Source organism: Hippocampus comes, unplaced genomic scaffold (genome assembly GCF_001891065.2).
Source record: "Hippocampus comes isolate QL1 unplaced genomic scaffold, H_comes_QL1_v1.1 scaffold428, whole genome shotgun sequence".
In the NCBI taxonomy this organism is placed as follows: domain Eukaryota; kingdom Metazoa; phylum Chordata; class Actinopteri; order Syngnathiformes; family Syngnathidae; genus Hippocampus; species Hippocampus comes.
In genome coordinates this window covers 1-21,974 of record NW_017806065.1, presented here as the reverse complement: position 1 = coordinate 21,974, position 21,974 = coordinate 1, and the positions used below count along the sequence as shown (strand labels likewise).

Here is a 21,974-nt window from a genome sequence, read left to right as displayed (position 1 = left end):
TATCATCAACACTCGCAATAATGAGTACATCTTGAGCAGGCGCTCAATGTTTGCTGTCAAGTTTTGCAGAAGCTGGCGCAACCTTTGGAAAAAGAGAAATTTAAATTTATCGCCGAGTTAGGCATCGTTACAAGAAATGGTCACCGCTGTCTAAATTAGGATGGTGGAATTACCGGAATTTCCCCATCCACAATCCCCAAATTAATGTTTAAAGGATTTTGTGACATTGTATGTCAACAAATGAAAATATTGTAATCAACATTTTTTTTTTTTTTTGCATCCAGTGTCCAGTGTTTGAAAAAAACGGAGGGGAATTCCCAGTTTCTCTCAGCAAACTACAGCAGCTAATAGAAGAGAGGGTGCATATTGTACATTCGGATATCACAGACGACCAACAGGTAAATTATGGCACTTGAAGTCATTCCAAACTTACCACATAGTATAAATCCCTAGCGAACATTTTGGGGAAATTATTTTGCTCTATATTGTCTCTCTTTTCCTCGTGAATTTGAGGATATAGTCGCTTCATAAATCGAAATATTACGTGAAAGTATTTCGTGGTGGGGGGGGGGGGGCGGAAATGTTCCTCTGAGAATCACAATTCAGCTGTGTCCATTTCCTGTCCTGTTCTGTCAGCTTGTCGGCAACAACAGGGTTGGTCTGTGGGTGTATGCAGAACGTAAAATACCCTAAATGTAAAACCCATGACCATCCGCAGCTTCTTAAAGTGTTTGGTGTATTTTGCGCATGACAGATCCGTCTTGACCGATGCTAGCTTGCATCGTACACGTGCGTTTGTCTGGCCTTGGGCCTCGTAAATTCTCAAAAGCGGGTCCTGGCTGGTGAGCTAGCGGCGCAGGCTTTTGAGCTCAGCCGCTCGTGCCATCGGCGCGCAAGCTAGGAGACGTGTGGGTTCCAGCCTCGGGAAAAGAACGCACTGGATGATTAACGTCACACTCGCTACTATAGTGTCTAGCGTGTTTCTTCATTGGCTGAGTTTATTGTACTTGGGTTTAATTTGCCGGCGGCAAGCTATCATTTCCACTTTTTGACATGTTAGACTTTGATGAAAAGTGGTGTATTAGAAGTGCTGACACAGATGTATTCCAGACTGGTAAAGGTGCACCTTTCATTTGGTTGGACGAGATGCAAACTTGTGTGATGTGACGACATCGCGTTTGATGAGGGTTCCCCAAAATCCTTTTGATGATTGGTGTCAACCGCTGTTGTATCAACTCCAATTGGACCGTGCATTTAAACTTTACGAGAGTGCGCTATCACACTCTGTAACTCTAATATTAACCACTAATCTAACTCTTACGAACTTGATCAGTTTCGGTCTGAGATTTTTTTTTTTTTTTTTTTTTACATTTATTTTTTCTGTAAAGCCAGTCATGTTCGAGCACATGACTCACAGGCGTTGAGCGTGATCAGCATGTTCTGCCAGGGTGACTCATCCAGTCTGCTGTCTCTCGGTCGACAGCCGCCATGGAAGGACGAGCTCAGACACGCCCACGCTACCTCCACCAACTTGAATCCTCCCACGTCGTGTCCCCGTGCGTCTCCTCTGCTCTCTGGGCTTCTGTGCTCACCTCCTGCCTCCTCAGTCTGTCTGCCCTCTCCTCTTCTCTCCTCCCCACTCCTCTCCTCGCTTCTCGCTCAGCTGGTGATTCATGGCAAGCTTCGCTTTCACTCACCGCGTTGCCTAACGTCTCGCAAGCTGACACATTTGTTTTTGGCGAACATGTTTTGCAATTTGACTTTCTCATCTCATTTAGTGTCCTAGATTCATATTCTGCGGTCCTGTGGTGTGTTTTCTTAACGTTTGGGATGCTTTGCCCTTTTCACCTGCTGCCTAATTTTTTAATTTTTTATTTTTTTTGGTTTGAGGTTTTTTGGGATTGTTTTTGGATTGGGGGGGGCTTTCCTTCTCTTCTTTAGCAGGTAAAATACTGGCCTGCCACTGTGCAACAATTTGCAAATTGTCTTCACCTTTAACATTGATATTCCACTCATTTTTTTTTGTACCAATTCACTTTTCAAAATGAATTTAACAGTGTAGTCAAACAAATAATTTTCCTGGACTTCACATTTCAAAACCAACTATCCATCTTTGTTTTTTGTTTTTTTTTGGAACCTTTATAAGATTGTTATCTATCGAGATGATTTTACATGGTCAAAATGTCCCACCGAGGAAAACCTTAACCTCAATCTGACTCCTTTCGGTTCTGTTCATGACCTTGACTCGTGCGCGCTGGAGGTTGTCGCCCATGTCGCCTAATAGTAGATTTCAGGTCGAGGTTAAATCGACCCTCTGGATTTGTCGTCGGCAAGTACTTTCTAAGGTCATCTGAATTTTTTGTCTCAGGGTGCGGCGTTTGCGGAGGACGCCGGAGGAGGACTGTGGAAGTTTGCTGTCTTGAGTAAGCAGTTGACCTTTCACCTCCAGCAGCTGCAGACAGAGACTGAACACGAGCTCAACAGCATACAGACACAGTGAGTGCATCGCTTTGATGAAAGCGATCGCGTCTTGTGGAAGATGCGCTTCCCCGTACTTTTTGACCATCAAAACTACAGGGGCAAGCTTTTGTCACGTGGAAAGATGGATTTCAATTTGAGTCTATTTCTGGAAAAAGGGCGTCAGACGTTGTGCTCGGAGAGATTTTAACCTGAAAAACATGCGTGCGTCAGTGAAACCCTTTTGAGACGCATGTTGTGTTTGAACGTGTTAGGAGGCAGCCCGGTGCGGCTTTGTGGGGTTTCGTCACACGGCTGAAACACGTCTGGGGATGTTTCATTGTATCTCGCAACCGCAGAAGCTTCAGGGCCGTCCGAGAAAAAGCAGCACGATCCTGTCCGTGGTCGAAATACATTTAGTAGAGTTCCTCGTCGTCTAATCTAGGCGAGCAAGTGAAGTACCGCGGCCAAAGTTAAATCATGCATTCATGTGTGTTTGTTTGCATCTCGCTGGGCAATGTTTTAATTTTTTGAACTCTCTTTTAATTCACACCAGTAATGATTTTGATGATGAACGCCATCCTTTTTTTTTCTTTCTCCTCCTCCATCGTTTGGTCTTTGCTTTGTCAAAACATTTGCTCCGTTAGCCACATCTGCTGCCTTTATTGCCTCTTTGTTCTTCACAATAGTACAGATGGTAGATTTTGCAAAACCAAACGGTGCAGCGAGAACACCATGTTTCACATCTAGCTCGTACTTCCTCCTTCTTTCCAACAGTAATCGAGTTGGCTTTTTAATAAAAGCCTATTACTGGCATTTTTCGGTTTCTTTGGCGCGCCGCTGAAAGAAATTGAGACCAAAAGAACAATGCACCTGCAACGCATGGAACAAATGACGTAGAAAAAGCAGCCCAAATCAGCCTTCTGCTTCAACTGACTGAACCGAAAATGTTACACTTTTTTTTTCCCACCCAGAAAGTGTGCCTCAACTTCATTTTAACGGTTTGCAATGTCATATTGTTGCATCTTGTCATCCAAAGTCAGCTGCACTTTTCGGGGTAAAAATAATTGAGTCCACCATTTTTGGGGGATTGACTTGGGATTGATTTGGTCGAACCCCCCGCCCTGCCTGCTTCATTCCAAAATCAAACCTTTTGCCATCCAATAAAATGCCATCCCAAATTGAACATCCAGGTGTGCAAAGATGAGAAAGAAAACAAATTCCCCATGATCTCATCTCCTTTTGTCATTCTTCACATTTTGCATAACGACAAGCCGCACGTTGAACGCCTCGAAGGAGAAACAGTCCATACTTGTTGGCCAATAACTGTTAATTCCCGCAGGGGATTTGCAATGCGGGGCAAAGTGAATCACATTTTTGTTCAAATCTTGACTTAACGGAGGATTGCTCACGTTTTGCCGGCACTGATTAAACTGCGTGCAAATTCTTTCACATGTCGAAAATTAGACACCTAGTTTACAACGAGTTAAAGTGTGGATATATTTTTGGGGGATACCCTGAAAATGTGGTCCGGACTCAGTGGCATCTGAAGGAACATTGAGCTTTTAATCCTGTTTTAACCAGCATATTATGTCGAAGTCCGAATTCCAAACGACTTTTAGTTTTTCACATGACTTCCGAGTCACTCGGCCGGCTCAATGCATCCAGTCAACATTTATTTTATAACTTGAACAAGAAGGGCTCTGTTTTTGTAGGCAACGTGGTACAAAAATTGGTGGATCCTGATTTTGTATTAGCGCAAGGTTCGTGAGCGTGTTTGACAGTTGTGGCCAAATTTGGCCGATGCGATGGAACGAGAGTCTTGGCTATATGCTTGGCAACGATAAGGGAATGAAAGGCGCCACTATGATTGGCCATGATTGAAGTCGTCCGTGACCACTCCCACGGCAGCGCCGCCCTCCCTCTGCGCCCATTTGCGAAATTACTAACAGCGGGTCCTACCTGATTCCGTGCGCCACGCGCCATGCAGGATTTACACCGGTGAGGAAATTGGAGTGTTTGAGGCTGGAGTCGAATGACATCACAGACGCAGCGGTAGAAATTTGACCAACCATATTTATTTAACTTTGAACTTGACCTTTACTGGCCCACATTGTGTGGAAAGGGAATCTTCTGGTGATGTCGGCCTCACCTTATGCGCTCCCTCTCTCTATGCTCCTGCCATGACAGGTTCTTTGGCAGAACAACACTTAACCAGACCGTGACAGACACGGCAGGCTAAAACAGAGCTCCGCATTTAAGGTGTGCCAACCAAGTCTGCCCGGCCGACTCACACGGTTTAATGACACACTTCCTGGAAATCGCCTCATTTCCCTTGAATTTTGGCACTTGAACTGAAAGGACTGACATCATGTTTCAGGCTGGATCAGACACGTTCATAGCCATATATTGAGTAGGAACTTTCGCGATGACGATGGGCCACCCCCAAAAAGGATATCCACTCCTTATACACTTAAATTACGTTTGTGATTGTGTCGTAATGACAGCGTCAATCCTGGTTCCCGTGGAGTGGAGGAAAAGGGATTTGGCAGTGCGTGACACTAAAAGAGGGTGTCAGTGTACGCTTGTCTTTCGAGTGTCAGGATGTAATCCCTTGACTTCATCCCATTTGAGTCACTTTCTGCCGTTTCTTTGTTGTGGTGATAAGGCCTTTTAAAGTTTAAGGGGGTGGGTGGGGGGGAATACAAAGTCTGCATCTTCTGATTTGAGGCTTGCAAGAACATAATCCCAAACAAAATGTCAACGGCATTATGATGTGACGTTTGTCATTTGCCACCGACTTTTTAACGTGGGTGCAGTTTGCAGTGTGACGCTTGTCACTTTATGATATCGTTGACGGTATGCATATAGCCCAAAATATATCAAATTACACAAAAAAAATAAATAAATAAAATTAAGCTCCCAACATGGAACAAAGAGGAATTTAGGAGTTCACTATTGGGTCTATGAGACGCTGTTAAAATGTTGTATCATGTTTGCAAGCTCCGAAATAAAAAGTTCTTATGATTCTAAATTAAAGAAATATAAGGAGATTTATTTTTTGGGGGGTTGGAGAGGCAGCAAAAAATTTTAAGATGTACAATTTTCCTAACATGGTATGCATTGGCATGTGACGTTTCCAGTGTACACACAACCCATCTTTTTCCTAAAATTCCATTTTTTTTCATTTGAACATGCAATTGATTCATCTCTACATAGAATTTTTCAAGAATTGTTTTTTGTTGTTGTTTTTTTTTTACTTTGCTGTAGACGCATACAACAGTATGACATTCATGAATACGCACAAAATGTTTCTATACCATAGAAGTAAAAATGATTCCTGTGACGGGCTGCAAGTGTGGAGACAGGCCAACAGTAGCTCATAAAAATGAAGAAACAAGCGACACCCACACATTTTTTTTTTCACCTGCAATTATGATGTTTGTCACATACGTCCATATAATTATGGAGCCCTATTTACGCAAGCACCAAATCAGAACACACTGACAGCTGGCATAGTGGCTGCGTGCGCGTGTGTGCGTGCCCGTGTATGCGTGTTAATCACGGCACTTTCTATTGCTTTTTATAATTTTCCTCCTCACTTGTCACATGTTCCACATTTTTAATGAAGACTTGAATGTTTGGATCAGTTTTGAAGGACAGTTGAAATTTCTCTCTCTCTCAAATATACAGTATGCCCATTCATCCATCCATCCATCCATCCATCAATTATCCATCTATAATGTACAAATTTGTAAAGAACAAATGCAGGAGCACAAGTGATGAAGCACAATAAAGCAGGAGATCACTGCATTGGATGAATTACTGTTGAATGAGCGTTTTGCTTTCATCGGATCTCAAAACGTGCTACTCTCTCCGGCCTCATTGACGGCCGTACTAACAGGACAGTTTCATGTTTTTCTTCCAATGTTTGTGTCATTTCCGCTCCTTTGCATCTCAAACTTGAGTGTGTTGATCAGTCTTCTCTCAGCGAGTTCACACCCGACACTTCTCGACTCATCGACGGCTCTTCTTGGTTCTTTGGAACACAGGCGCTTGGCGTCACCTAGTGGGTTGATAGTCAATGACGCTGTCGTGAAAATAAACCCTCAAACTACATGTTCGTGGTTCACGATTAATTGCTGCGGTGTGCTTTTAATTAAAACCGACTCAGGAGTCAAGCGAGGAGTTTGTTGAGGTCCACTCGGAAACCTCTTTCACTTGTGTGTTGTCAGACAGCTCCACATTGAGGCCCGTCTGCAGCAGCTGACCTCTGACTTGTTTGTTCTGCAAGAGAAGAAGAAACAAATCCAGCAAGAATTCACGAGTCGCCCAGCCCTTCGGACGTCCGCTGTGAGTGAAACAAAACCAGGCCGCGGTAGCATTGAAGAGGTTGACCGTGGCTGCGCTGATTGGCTGAATATTCATCGAGATAGCATGCGTCTTAATCCCGCTTTGCAAGTATAGTGTTGTAACATGCAGTCGACCTCTTAAAAATTGTTTTTCAAAAGCATTGAGAAGAGAAGCACGTTCAACCTGCACTCTTGGTCACGCCGCCGTCCTTTGTCTCCCCTCCCAGTTGCAGTTGAGGGCTTGTAAGGAGCTTCAGCCCTCTATTGCCGGTTCTCTAATCCAGTTGGAGAAGCTTGTGTTCCGGAAGGAGGCACTGAGCGCACTTGGTGACCTTCTGACAGAAGACTTGCACAGATACCAAGAAGAGACAAAGAGACTAACCCGATTCACACAGAGAATAAGCAAACACAGGTACGCAGCGACACATCACGAGTAGAACTGATCCTTTAGCATTGCTATTTGCCATGAAGACGAGCAAAACTTTTCTTTAGTGAAAATTCATCCCCTGGTGTAACTCTTGCGTGGTGTGGCGTAACTCCGTCTGGAGGCGGGTTAGATCTGGTGATGATTATTTCACTGATAAGCACAGACTGGTGGCAATGCTAGGGGGAGGTCTGCGCCACTGTGGGGGTGGTCAAAGTTGCCTTGAAATGCAGCGCGCTAATTAAGCGCCAGAGTCTACACGGCGGAAGTATATGTCGACCCCCCCACACCGCCAAATGCCGCTTACTGGGTTTGTAAAATACAACGAGTCCTGAATCCCTAAACATTTAAATATGACTCATTGAAATCTGATGGCATAAGTTAATGGACTCATTTCAGCACAACGATCAAGTGGTTGTAGTAAATACAACTAATGCCACAAGCGGAAACTTTCTGTGTCTCTTCTCTACCTTCAGGCCAGAAGAGGAAGACGAGCCTTCCACCACCAACAGCACCCGTGGCCAAAGCATGCAAGAAAAGAACGAGACAAACAACATGGTACAGTGAAAAACTCACTATCTCATCTCAACTCTCAATGCCCTGTTTTTAATCACGTTTGTGAACTTTCTTAACAACAACAACAACAAAATAATAATAATACTAACATAAAGCATTTGATTGTCAGGTTAGAGGTCGCTGGCTTTGGATCACCATCACTGTTCTAGTTCAGATGTCTGATGGGGTTTAGGTCAGGGTTCGCACGGGCCTCAAAACCCAACGCATCCAACCATGCTTTAATGGACCTCGCTATGTATCGGTGGTGCACATTCATGCGAAAAACATACACGCGTCTTACCAAAAGTGAATCGGTCGCCACAATTTCTGGACCTGTCCAAGAACTGGGAATCCCAAAATGGTTGAAGTGAAATGATAATAGTTTAAAATAAGTTTCACACACAAAGCATAAGAGAGAATAAAACGTGTACGTGTGTGCGTGCGTACATGTGTGTGTCTGGCATGGGTCCAGCTGTTGTCAGTCTTTCTTAGACAGTTGGAGTAGACACAGAGGAAACATCTGCCTGCTCATCTGGCTCAGTCTGACTTGCTTATACAAACAAACGCACACATTCTCACGCGCACACACATTTAGCATCTTTCCCCTAAAAAAGGTAATAGACTGACACAGCTCTGACAGGTAACGATGGGGGGGTTGAGGCTTCTAACAGGAAAGCCTGTCAAAAGTGTCATCAGAGTTTAACTGGAGATGCTAAAACACAAAGACCCGATAGGCGCACTGCCAATGCGAACAACACCGTCAAGTCCCGCAGACACACCAGACAACCTTTTTTTTCCCACAATTCCACCTGGGTCATTTTGACCTGGAGGAAACAGGGATTAAGTACGGTATAAAGAACGATGCGTGATTTGTCCTGAATCAGATTTATTTATTTTTTATTAATTTTATTGAAATACCAAAATAATTTGGTCGTAATGTAAAAAGGCTAATGATTGCATGCTGTTCAGCCGAGTGGAAATGGCCGCTCGGGGCATTCAAACCTGCACTCTTACACTTGGTGTACTAATCTAGATGAGCCAATCCGGTCCTAAAAGAGGATTTCGAACCAATTCATCAGTTTATTTGGCCTTAATCTGTCAGAAAATGAGCCAGGCTTCATGTCATCACATATCACGATGATTACAAATCACCGTAATAGATTTGGATTCTATTTCATGAAAGGTTTGGAAATGTCACTGAGACACATCTTGGATTTGTGCATTTGTGTTAGGCCACATATGCCGTCGAGTCACACGTGCACGCACGCACATACGTTGGCTCACTGAAATGATTCAAACTTGAATGCCACTTCAAGAGTGAGCATTTTAAATATCTGTCGTTAATTGGAGGAATCCTCCTGTCAAAGCTGTATATTGCTTTCGTTCATTGTTTTTGAGCGGCGAGCTGAGAAAAAAAAATCTGACTGACAACAACATCTGCTAATCAAAAACCAGATTGACTGTATTCGTGTATTTAAAATTCCGACTTTTGCGCTGTGATTTGCCGTTATCCTTTACAGTAATTAAAATGATTCTTATTCAACCCATCATTAAGCGATACATCTCATTAAATAGGCTTAGTCAAATGGGTTTAATCCAGCGATATGTAAAATCATTTTTATTTTTCCCACATAGGATCAAGAGAGATGCAGGATTGGACCAAATTTCATCCTAGCCGGTCATGATGAGACTTTAAAAAATTGTAACATATGGCTATATGCTCACAGAAACAAAAATGGCCCGTTATCATCTGAATTTTGAGTTGCGCGTCATAAAAGAATAACACATCTAAATGTGGGTTGAAAGGAAGTTGATAGAGGGGAAAAGAATATATTTGAGCTTCTGAAAAAAAAAATACAATACCTGAAATACATTTGAGGAAATCAGTTTCATGAGTTGGGATATATTTTGATCAACAGTCCATCAAAATGGATTGGTTGTTTTTGTTTTTTTTTTTTAATTTAAAAAAAAAAAAAAAAGCTTTCTAGCTCCTATTGTCTTTGCGCAGATGACTTTAATCTCTTTGCGGGTGCCTCGTCAACAAAGTCGACCCATCCAAAGAAATCTCTGCAAACATCTCCATCGTTCTTGGTACCTGATCAAATTTGACTGCCTGCGAATCGCGGCTGGTAGGACATGAGGACAGAACATGCAGTTAACAGGGGGAGGCCACCAGTTTAAACACCAACACGGCCACGTCGAGGAGTCTCACAGCCTGTCCTCTTCATCTTTGTTTGGACCAGACACACCAAGCAGGATTTAAGATGTGATTTCCCTCTTCCATGTCAAAAATGAACACTCGCTATACAGGTTGAGAATAATAACATTCAAATAACGGCTTTCGAGCTAATCCTCTCGCGTTATGTCAACATGTTAATACTGTAGTTCCGAGCAATGATCCCAAACCCCAGATAACCTTTTAGTCCCCGCCTCGGTCCCCCTCAGGGTTTGCCTCCTCTCCCAGCCCGGCCTCGACTCGCAATCCCACGGGGAGGCGGACAGGCGAGTCCCCGGGATTAAGGCCACGCGATGCTTTCAACGCTTGGATTCCTGCCACTTCATTTCTCTAAGTGGCATTGGCCTCGTTGTCATGATTTGCTCATTAAAGTTGTATTTACGGTCGTCGAGTAGTCGGTCGGGAAGAAATAAATAAAATGTTGCCGTTTTCATTTCATTTTTGTCTCTTTTGAGTTATTAAGTCAAGTGGACTTTGGAGTCTACCTCTTTTATCTAATTATTTCTGTGAGAGACAGCCTGGTGTTTGTTTCGCTGGGAGATGTTTTTAGAGGAGCGAGCAGATGTTGCAGTTTCTCAAGAGGGATTTATGTCAGGACTAGAACACGCGCACATACACGCGCGTGCCCGCATGCGCATCATGAATATTATGCTATTTTTCAAACAAACAACATTAAAGATCGAGAGCATGAGCATGAGGTGGGTGGGCACCTTTCCTCTGTCATTCGTTGAAAAAAAACTCACCTATTTGCTGTTTTGGTCCTTTGACCCTCGCCGTGTCTAATATAAAAAATATCGCTTCGGCCTTGGTGCCACGGAGGGAGGAGCTAAGCCATTGTCTGAAGGAAGAAAATGCTTTTCTACCATCATGTGGCATCGATAGATTTTTTTGTCTTCTGCCCAGATGTCATTGAAACAAACACACATCAAAGAAACTAGCACTGTGGCCTTTTGATCAAAACTGTCCGACGGTTGTGGCCGGCACCTCAAATGCTGTGGCGTGTTTCTGCTGCTCCATCCTTAACGTGATTTTTGGCGGGTTGTTATTGTGTTCGCCTCTTTCAGCATACACCTGAGTCTTCTTCCTCCCAATCGCCACTTAGTCCACAGCAGACAGCCAACAAAGAAGAAGCCGAGCAGAACTGGAGAGCCAGTCAGAGGAAAGCGGGCCTCTCAAATCTCAAGCGAGCCGGCAGCGTCAAAGACCTTATCAGTAAATTCTCCGGTCCGGAGCACGACTTGTATCCCGGGTCTTCTCCGAGTCTCTGTTCAGGAGCAGGAACAGCTCAAAAGTTCACTTCCTCCGAGACAATCCTGTCCCCTAAGTCCAAGTTGAGTCCGACCTTTGTCATTCGAGACAACAGTCTGCTGCCGAGTATCTCGGTGACCCCTCCACTCAAGGAGAAAATCGAGCGATCCGATGGATCTGCTCAGAGAGACGCTGGAATTAGCCCGATAACTGGAAGAATCGATTGTCCAGTAACAGGCGGCAGTCAGAGGACAGAGTCAAACAAAACGGCAGACTCTGGTAGAGATTCGGTGGCGGACTCTGGCATGGGATCGGTAAGCGAAAATTAATTTTGCACAGGCAAGGCTCATATCTTGCTCTGCATGGAGACAAAATGGCAGCATGGCACTGCATGTTCTTCAAAATGCACCATTGCAAAAACAATTTTTTAAAGTGCATGCAAATAAGTGTCACGGGCTACCAAGGAGATTCTGAGCATGTCCTCCATAATCAAAGCTAATAGATAGTTTTAGAGTCTATCTTTCCTCCTGCTCCTTGTAGATTTTTTTTCTCCCCATCATAGGTTATCCCCAAATGACAATCTTACTTACTGCATGATAGGATGTGGTAAAATTGACGTTGTCATTTGTAATTCCTGTGTGGCTTCTTGTTGAGTCGTCGTTTGTGGCAAAGCGGTGACTTATTGTGGCTTCAAGGTAAATTATGGATTTTGAAAAAATTTTTTTTTCATTCCCTGGACAGAATCTGAGGCACATTGGCTTGAGCAGAAGATGCCCAAAACATCATAAAACAACTTTATAATAAATTCTAACTTAAAATAATATTCAAAAGCCCTAAAGCCGGGGTAAGTCACTCGTCATTAGTGTCCAGACTTGCAATTTGCAGCTCCTTTTATCTTTATGCATGCACATTTTTTGTGTGTTTTTTTTTTTTAATAAAACTTTAAAATATCCGCTCATCACAAAATGTTAGGGAAATCTGGCTTGTGGGTCACATTTTTTGGATGAACCTAAAATGCACCGTCATCTTGAGAGGTGAACTGAAGTTCACGTTCTCCAAACCATTTGATGCAGGTGTCCAACCGGTTCATGTTTCAGTCCTTTTTGCAGACCTTGCTGTTCTCCCGCTTCCACAAAAATGTTTTGGTTTTTTTTATCCCCGAAAGACAGCAATGTCTACACCTTCCAGTGCCACTTCCAGTCTCTCTGTATCGCTCTTGCAACCTGCAAATGACACTTTTTGACACTCAAAGCTCCGTGGCCAATTCCCTATTGACAACGTTTGACGCCTCGCAGTGGTTATAGTGCATTTTAGGTGCATTCGTATTTTCATTTCAGAGCATATCTTCGTTCAATGTATTGTACCTTTTAAAAGCGGGGGCCTCCTGCTGTTTTCAGCGAGCTAAGAGGCAGGATGTTGAACATCTATTTATCGATGAGAAAAATTGTCAGGGTCTCCGAGCTGATTCAAGCATGAAAATTGAAAGGTGCATCATTCAGCACCCTGCAGGAGTAAAATGTGGGAATAAATTGCATTTCATCCGAACAACATCAGCACGCGTACGGTGAAATCAAACTTGCTTGCTAAAATGTTGCTGTGGTCATATCATGATGGATTTTTTTTTCTCTCCCCAGGAACCTGAAACCGAATCAAACAAGCAATCGGACAGCCTGTCAGAGGAGGAGCCCTCCACTCCCCGAGCCGTGCCACCCAGCCCCAAATATCAGCTGTTCCTTGAGAACGATACGAAGACCAACGGCTTGAGTAGCAAGGATACAGATGGTCCGGGAGGTGGAGGATCACTGGGGGACAACAGCCCCAGGCTGTCGCGGTGGGAGACCACTCGGCCGGGGGTCAACAACTTCCAAGGGTCCATGGAGTCGGTCGCCTCGCGGGAATTAGAAACTGATCGGGTGGGTGGGACTGAGGAGTGTGTGTGTTTGTGTTTTTTCAAAGGCCACGTTTGTGTGATTGACAGAAGGGGGGGAGCCTTTATTTATGCAAGGGTGCCGCACAGGGCCGTGGGCAATGATTGACAATTCCAAGGCGTTTGTGGCATTGACGTGGCAAGATGTAAAGTGAACCAGTCCAGTTGAGGGTGTACACCGCCTCCGAGCGGTCAAGTTAGCTGGGGTAGCCTCCTGCTCACCCCTACACCTCCGCCCCCACCCTCAAGAAAGTGGTATAGGAAATGGAAGGATGGATGTCTGATGCTTTTTTCCCCTCAACTGTCGGATCAGATGCAACTAACTTGTTGTCTAACAGCGCCATCTGTTGGTAAAAATACAGATTTAATGTATCCTCTGTCTGTTTCCATTCATCCATTTTCTCTTGCCTTAAAATGCATATCTAAGGTAGAAATATTTTGAAGCTGTGTCCTTGACGTTTTTAGAGGGTGTGGTTTTCCAGACGAAGCCATCCGACTCCCCTTTTGACTCTGTTCATCCCCATTTCTTTAAGGAGGTTCTCCCGAGTATCGGTAATTCGGTCTTGATCATTATCAACACCAGTCTGTCTTCTGGTATAGTTCCCCAACAATTTGAACATGCTGTAGTGCTCAAGATATATGAACTTGATGAAGATGTACTGTCAAATTTTAGGCCCGTTTCCAAGCTGCCTTTCATTTAAAAAATTCTGCACATGGAGGTCTTCCAGTCAGGTTTCAAAATGATGCATAGCACAGAGTCAACCCTGTGACAAGTTTTTAATGACATCCTCCTGGCAAATGACACTGGAGACGATGTGTGTCTGGTTTTATTGGATTTAGAATTCGGTTGGTTCATTTTCAGCACCCGGTGGGCATTGGCGGTAGCGCCCTTGAGTGGTTTAGCTCCTATTTGACTGACAGAACTTTTTATGTTTGCCTTGGATGTGCTGAGTCACGAACTTCCCCAGTGTCGTGTGGTGTTCCACAGGGTTCAATTCTGGGGCCTCTGCTGTTCTCTACTCTATCTGCTCTCTTTGGGTTCCATCTTAAGGAAACATGGTATTTCCTTCTACTGCTATGTGGATGACTGTCAGATCGATGTCCCGCTGAGCAAAAAAAATTTGTTTGTTGTAGGAATTCTTTTTGCTCCATGTACGGCACTTTGTATACAGTGGTAGTTGTTTCCCAAGTCTCTAGAAATTCACTTGAGTTAAGTTGAGAAATGCGATGAGATAAACTATTAGATGCATATGGTAAAATGTCAAATAGCTATCATATAACAATTTTTTGTGTGTGTGTGTGTGTGTGTGTGTGTGTGTGTGTTTTTACAGACTTTCGTTGAAAGCCCTCGTGTTTTTAACAGTCCCTACACCATGAATGTGAACGCATCTGCTGATTATAACCCCATGTACCGAACAAATGAGTTTAAGGTTTGTAATATTTTCATCTGAAACACATAGTGAAAAAATGCTTTGAAACAATCCAAAAAAAAAATCAAAGAACACTATTCCCACAATCTTGAAAGCAAAGTGTTTTCCACAATGGCTTTGAAAGAGTAAGTCATAAAATTTAAGGAGAACCGAGGAGTCCATTCCACCCCTCTCACTGAGTAATCGATGAAGAATTTTGTTTAGAGAACCAGATCAAAAGGAGTACTGCGGTTAACACGACTTCGATCTTCACCCAGGGTGGAATTTCTCCAGCCACATCGGAGTGGAGCCTGCACACCTTCAATAGTCGCAGCAGCAGTCCCGTGCCGATGGGCGGGCCCGCCGCCCAAATCGTTCCTCGCCAGCGATATTCTGCCTACGATTCTCTGTTGAAGAGGAGGAACGATGGTCCCAACTCCGTACGCTTCTGAAGAAACGCACATTCTACCTCGTTTGGGCTCCTGTCATGCGGATATGCGTCTCCTTTGCTGCAGGTGATGGCAACCCACTACACCATGCGTGCCGCCACTCTGGGAGGCCTCAGTCGAAAAGACTTCATCGAGGAATTGACCAAACAGTTGGATAACTGTCAGAAGGTGGGGCCTTCTTCCCTCGCTGCATCACACCGAGAGGGTTATTACAACATTGTAGACCTTAGAGGAAACCAAAATCTCAAAAACACCTCATGAACGGTGTCCAACGAAATTTATTTGAAAGCACATTGCACAGTTTTGCCCGAGTTTGGTGTATTTGAGGCCTTTATCTGAAGAGCAATGCAAGAAATAACATGGTGTGTATGTCCTCTCCAGCGTAACCAGTTCCTGGAGGCCGAGAGTGTGGAGATGGAAAAGGAGAGGAACCAGATTAGGTGATCTCATCATCCCGCCTCTCCTCCAACTGTCTTCTTTATTTCTCATAGAAACTGCTTGTATAAAGCGTAATGGCACCCGCGCACACACACGCGGCACCATTTGTGTGGTGACGCAAGCCAAACTTCTTATCGCATTGTGTATGTCCTCTCCAGCGTAACCAGTTCCTGGAGGCCGAGAGTGTGGAGATGGACAAGGAGAGGAGCCAGATTAGGTGATCTCATCATCCCACTTCTCCTCCAACTGTCTTCTTTATTTCTCATAGATACTGCTTGTATAAAGCGTAATGGCACCCGCACACACACACACACACACGCGGCACCATTTGTGTGGTGACGCAAGCCAAACTTCTTATCGCATCCTTTGCCTTCAGGTTTGAAATGCGGGGCCTGCTGGTGAACAACGAAGACCTACTCAGGACCAACACTCAAATGTCCAACGAAATGAAGCGGATGAGAGAGCAAATGATCGAGATGGAGCGAGCCAATCAGGCATTGGCGGAGAAGCAGAGAGAGATGGAGGTACAAAAACGTACGTTATGGGAATCGACCGACCGAGGCGGCGACTGACTGACGGCCATTCGTGCAGATTGAGGTGAAGCGGGCCCGCGACATGATGCTGGAGGCCAACACTCAGGAGTATGCCTTCGGCTTCCTCCAGCAGACCCTTAAAAACAAGATCCAGGATGCTGAGGTACAAAACGACAAAATGACACTGACAGACTTTGTAGTGCCTGTTGCTGGTACGAACGAAAATGGGTGTACATCCAACAGAACAGATATGGTTACGTTCAAAAGATCGTGGACAATTTTGTGTGTGTGCGTGTGCCCTGCAGGACAGCCTTGAGAAACAGACGCAGCACTCGCAGACTCTGGCAGAGAAGTTATGGATGGCCGAGAGAGAACTGGAGGAGCTGGAGGTGGACAAAAACAGCAAAAGCAAGAAGACGTCTGAGCTCAGCAGCACCGTCCTCCGGCTGGAGACGGAGGTGCAGTAACACACTTTCGGAAACCATCTCAGACACTTTCTCCGTTTTAATCTCTCACTGCCATCCCGTTGGGATGAACAGAAACGAGTGCCCGCACACCTCATTGTGCTCGTGATTTCATTTTTGACCTTCATTGAGTAAAAGAATATTTCCTAAACCGTAAGTCTCTTGGCTGGGACGAGTAATAGACTTGCTTGCTCTCGGTCGTGAATGAATTTGTTTGATATTACTCGTTCATGATTGGTATGAAGTTGCATCGTGACTTATGTATGAGAAATGAACTTGATATGAGCCCGGCCTGTTTCTGTAAGCTTTTAATACGAGTACCCCTGCGTGACACGCCTCAACTTGTATCTCCAGTTGGCCGAAGCCTTGCAGATGTCCGCGCAGTCCACAGCGGAGTTGAATCTTCAGCAGAAATTGCGTCAGGATGCCCAGCTGAGGATGGAGGAACTGGAGGAGTCTTTGCTGGAGAAGGAGCAAGAGTTGCAGAAACTTCAAGCGCTCGTCGTCAGGCTGCAGGGAGACGTGAGTCTCCCTCTCTTACCGCCGGACCTCAACCAAGGCCAGACGCTGCAGTAATATTTGTGCGTGATAATACGATGCCCGTTGGACGCAGGTGTCTGGTAAGCTGATCGACAAGGAGCAGACGCTGGAGGAGGAGATCCAGCTGAGAGAGAGACTGCAGCTGCAGTGCAAGCAGGCCGAGAGGACAGTGGACGATCTCCAAATGGAGCTGCAGACCACCGTCCAGGCCAAAGACGACCTGGCCAAACAACTCAAGCAGGCCCATGTATTCCCATCACTTTATATTTTACCATGGCCAATGTCAGTCCTATTGTTTTTATTGTCTTGTTCATTTCCAAAATGGATGCTGGGCCGCAAGTGGCCCCCGGGCCGTAGTTTAGACACCTCAGCCCAACCGGGCAATTAACGGCGCGGAGAGCGACACAGTTTTTGATACAGTTTGTCTCGTTGTTTGTTATTATCAGAGGTGGCCGCTTTGGTAAATTGTGCCAGTCCGTCATTCGCCAGAGGTCGGGTCACCCGTCCCGGCATCGTCAGTCCGTCGTTATTTCAAGCCGAACCAAAACTGTCACCGCTGGTCCGTCACTCTCGTTGTTATTTTAACCGCACTTCCGTCGCCGCTGAATTACAGTTCGTCAGCGCTATTTTAGGACCATCGGCAAATTTCACCGGGCCGTCATTGTCCGTCGTCGTTGTTTTGAACTGAGTTTTGGGGATCAGGATTTTTCTTCTGCTTTCTACTTCCAGCAGTAGATCAGACTGCCTCCGTGGCGTGTTGACGTGTACGACGTAAAGATTGAAAACGAAGATGTCCACTTGAATTCATCAGTCATGCGTACCAACAGTTTGGGGTTAATGGGGTATTAATTATGCAAATCCCATTTAGCAATCAGTACACAAATTCCATAATCCCCCAAAATTCATCGCGTCGCTATTTCTGAACATACCTAATCTGTCCCATTTCGAAATAACCTCAGCGTGTGCTGCTGATGAGGTCACGTCGCGTACACGACACGCTAGTTGGAAAAGGTTGTATGCCCCGCGACTTATTGATTCCTTTCTTCCTCCTAGGAGAAAATTATTGACCTCGAGACCGATGTGGAGGAGCTGCAAGATAGTGAGCAGCGATGGGCCGCCAAGCACAAGAGAGCCATTGAGCAGGTACGCCAACTGCACTTCACGATTTTCCCTTTTTGATTAGAGACATTTTCCTTGAGATTGATCACGTATTCGTGTTTCCTGTCAAGACCGAGCAGCTGCAGCTGAAGCTCATTCAAGAGAAAGATCAGAACGACCAACTGGAAACTGAGAAGAACATCATTGAGAGACAGGTGTGTGCACGTGTGTGTGTGTGTGTGTTTTGCGCATGCTAGTGTGAAATTTGGGGGATTTTCAAAGTTGTTTCTCAATCTGATGATTATGGCCCACGTTGCCTCCCTTATCCAGAATGGCGTCAATATCTATCATCAAAGTAGCAATGGTAGGTCCGTGGGTAGCTGTAAACACTCATGCCAATGTTAATTTTTTTTTTTTAAATGCATTCTTCTAAATATCATATGTTGGCACTTATTTCATTCTCATAAATTTGTTTAATTTTTTTGAAATGTAAACATATTTTATGTGTGTTCATTTAAGTTTTGGAGATTTAATTATAGTTTTGTTTTTTTGTTTTTAATACCTGGCTAAAATGATGGTATAGTGCTCATCGTTCCTAAAATGATCTCTGTGTCTGCCTGAAGTATCGTGACCTGCGTCTGGAGATGGATGACTTGGAGAGCACCAAACCTTTGGAGGATGTCATCTCCAAAACGGAGAGTCGTGTCAAAGAGCTGGAGAACGTTTTGAGAACTGAGGAGAGGTACTGTAGCTTTTTTTTTTTTTGGAAAGAATTGCATCAAACGTGTGTTGGCATTTATATGAAGAGCACTTGTCATGTAGTGCATTATGTCAGGCCCAGTTTCCATTTGTGTTCCGGGTAGGAACAAAGCTGTTCTTTCGAACACTATTGGGAAACTGGAGCGAAGGATCAATGAGCTGACCGATCAGATGGAGGAAGAGCACAGGATAGCTGCTGAGCAGAAAGACCTGGTAACGCACGCGCACGTCATGGCACAATCATGTTCATATAAGGTCGACAACGTTCTCAAAAAAAAAAAAAAAAAACTGTTCCAAATAGGACAAATCTGAATATGCAGTGAAACGGATAGTTCATTCGATGAAAATCCATCGTCTAACAGAAACCAATTCAAGAGCTGCCTTTAAAAAAAAAAAAAAAGTCTCATCGAAAAATAGTTCTACCTTTGACATATTTTAGCTGATACTTACACTTAGTCTCTTTTGCGTATACATGCTCAATTTCTCTGCTCATGCAGATGGCCCAGAGAATCCGCTCGCTCAAGCGTCAGCTGAACGAGGCCGAGGAGGAGGCCAGCAGGAGGGACGCTCAACTCCGTCACTGTCAACGGGAACTGGCCGAGGAGAGGGAATCGAACGGGCGGCTGCAGAGGCAGCTGCTCGACCAACACCTGCAGACAAAGTATGCTCTCGGCACGCACACACACACACACACACACACACACAAACACACACAGAACGTGAAAGCCTAATTGTTTGCCCTTTTTAGGCGTAAGGAGACTCTGACAATTCGCCAGACTCTTGATAACCTGCGGCTGGACCTCAGCGTCGATGATGAAGGTGACCAAGCGCCCCAACCGAAAGAAGTGGTAGTAGAAAAGGTGCCGGAGCAGATCAGTAAAGTCACTGAGGTTTAAAAGTCCAACCGTCAACGTGTTAGAGGTTAAGGGCACGTATGACAATCAGAACATTTGTGTCAAAATGTTCTTTGGGATCAAGTTTGTATGTATTTATGGGGGCCCCAGTTGTATCCCACATTTTTAGAAGTACATTCTTCTTTCGGATTTAAAATTGCGAGGAGAGCATTTGTCCATGTGTGACATTATTTGTAAACAAGGTCGAGCTGTATCACAATATCAGAGACGGAAAAAAAAAAATGTCATTGTAATGATGACACCATGTGTGATCTCAGGATTGGCTCATTCGTGAGAGCCACATGGTTTCTCCCAAGGAAATAATCCCAGGTCTTTATGATTTGTATCACTGTCAAGAAAAAGTTTTTTTTTTTTTAAATTCCTAGGATAAACTCACAAGGCACTTCTTTAGGTAAACCTGTACAAGCTCTCACACATGAGCTAAAGGTAAAAGTGACAAGGCTCCCTTTTGATTGACGCTCTCAGAGAGGTAATGATGTCACAATATGTTTATTTTGGTTGTCTTTAAGCTGTTTTGTTGCTACAGTTCTTTTGAGTCTTTGCATTGTGCGGACGTCACGAAAGTGAGCGTCACATCGAGCTTACTCCCGAGTACGAGCAGATTCTCCTTTTATGTTTTTCTATAGCCACACTTGGATGTTTACGATTAATTAATCCCAATTAAGACTCAGTTTTATAATTCACTCAGTTGTACAAATAGCACATTTTAATTAGCTACTTGGCGATTATTTGTCTCAGATAATAATGAGCTCTTTAAAAAAAAAAAAACATGTTGATTTTGTGGAGTTCCACAGACAATCTTAAATGAGGGTTTTTGTTTTTTTTGTTTTGTTTTTAAAGCCTTGAGAATATTATCACTATATTGGTCTTACTGGTTGTTACGACCTTACAGGGTTATGATATAAACACCGTAAAAGAGCACAGGATTCACACAACAACTTTTACAAATTAATTTATACTGAATAAAAGTTGCGTCCAGGCGAATTACCTGTTGGGTGAAACGGGTTTGTCAAGAGTAAAAAAATATACTTGTAACGCTGTGTATTTGTGGGGAGTTGTTCTGCTGAATGCAAAAAAAAACTGCTGTGCCTTAAACATCCATGTGCCTAGAGTGCTAATTGATTTTATTTTTAACAACCAGACTGTAATATGAAGTTTTAAAATGGAATTAACGTGGACAAAAATAAGGAAGCTTGCATGGGTTCACCAAGTCTCCAGAAAATTACACTTCTTAGATTTGGATCTTGGCCAATATATTTTGATGTACTTTGATATTTTAACTCACTGCCGCCTTTGGGTGAAGAGAGCAAGTGAGCTGTTTTTAAATCTATGCAGTACATTAGAAACCTAATATTCAGGTAACGTCAGGTTGTATCTATTTTGTTTACATTTGCTGGTGTATTTACTTTCCACGCTGTAAGGAAATCAGTCCATTTGATGTATGGTGTTGCTGCTATATTTCATTGCTGGTCTTTCTACATTCCATAAAAGAAACTACGACAGTTATTTGCAACAAATTAAAACATACAACTTTTTTTTTGTTTTGTTTGTTTGTTTTTCGTCAACATTTATGCAGGTTATGCTGTTCATGTCAGATATTTATTGCTGTTTTCCACATTCTCTGTCTTTGGTGAGAAGTTTCCTGAATAAAGTCTTCTCCAATGTAAACGTTTTATCTCTTTAATCTGTGTTTTACATGTATCTTTTTTTCATCCAATATTGTCCATGATTTCCTTGTAACGCTTACAAAATTGGTGTCGGTGCTGTTAAAATACTGTATATTGGCGAGATGGGTCGATTCGGCTGCCGCACTCAACAGAATTAACACGTTGCAACGGCACCATCTCGTGGTAAAATGACTGTACTACAACAGGACACTTGGCAAGTGGCCATACGAAAGCTCGCGGGTTCACTTTGGTGCCGTTCTTCGACTGCATGCAGGGACAAAAGTCGCAAGCCGAGACAGCTTCTCAGCTGTTCGTCTGAAAAGGATTTGATCTTGACTGCACCACCGGTGACAAAGTTCCTTGAGTTTGCAGACGGCATCGGTGGCAATGCTTTCTTTGTAAAGATCTTTTTCCGATTGAAAGGGCCGAAACATTGATAGAAAGGTGTTTTTTCACAGCCAAAAAAGACGACCATGTATAGTAAGGCATTTTTTGCGGAAAAAA

The 21,974-nt window shown here is 43.9% G+C and overlaps 1 protein-coding gene across 1 annotated transcript in view; it reads left to right on the top strand.

Annotated features, from left to right (window-relative positions):
• Positions 1 to 21,316, top strand: part of LOC109529977 (cingulin-like protein 1) — a 29,949-nt gene extending 8,633 nt beyond the window's left edge. Inside the window, exons 2-23 of the mRNA XM_019893453.1 lie at positions 285 to 398; positions 2,369 to 2,496; positions 6,693 to 6,810; positions 7,037 to 7,221; positions 7,710 to 7,791; positions 11,089 to 11,586; positions 12,907 to 13,185; positions 14,531 to 14,629; positions 14,887 to 15,048; positions 15,124 to 15,225; positions 15,439 to 15,497; positions 15,872 to 16,019; positions 16,087 to 16,191; positions 16,334 to 16,486; positions 16,847 to 17,014; positions 17,106 to 17,279; positions 18,086 to 18,175; positions 18,262 to 18,345; positions 18,754 to 18,872; positions 18,994 to 19,102; positions 19,387 to 19,550; positions 19,638 to 21,316. Coding sequence (XP_019749012.1) covers positions 7,762 to 7,791; positions 11,089 to 11,586; positions 12,907 to 13,185; positions 14,531 to 14,629; positions 14,887 to 15,048; positions 15,124 to 15,225; positions 15,439 to 15,497; positions 15,872 to 16,019; positions 16,087 to 16,191; positions 16,334 to 16,486; positions 16,847 to 17,014; positions 17,106 to 17,279; positions 18,086 to 18,175; positions 18,262 to 18,345; positions 18,754 to 18,872; positions 18,994 to 19,102; positions 19,387 to 19,550; positions 19,638 to 19,785 — 2,691 coding nt within the window. The 5' untranslated portion in view covers positions 285 to 398; positions 2,369 to 2,496; positions 6,693 to 6,810; positions 7,037 to 7,221; positions 7,710 to 7,761 and the 3' untranslated portion in view covers positions 19,786 to 21,316. The remainder of the gene's footprint in view (positions 1 to 284; positions 399 to 2,368; positions 2,497 to 6,692; positions 6,811 to 7,036; positions 7,222 to 7,709; positions 7,792 to 11,088; positions 11,587 to 12,906; positions 13,186 to 14,530; positions 14,630 to 14,886; positions 15,049 to 15,123; positions 15,226 to 15,438; positions 15,498 to 15,871; positions 16,020 to 16,086; positions 16,192 to 16,333; positions 16,487 to 16,846; positions 17,015 to 17,105; positions 17,280 to 18,085; positions 18,176 to 18,261; positions 18,346 to 18,753; positions 18,873 to 18,993; positions 19,103 to 19,386; positions 19,551 to 19,637) is intronic.
• Positions 21,317 to 21,974: the final 658 nt, after the last annotated feature.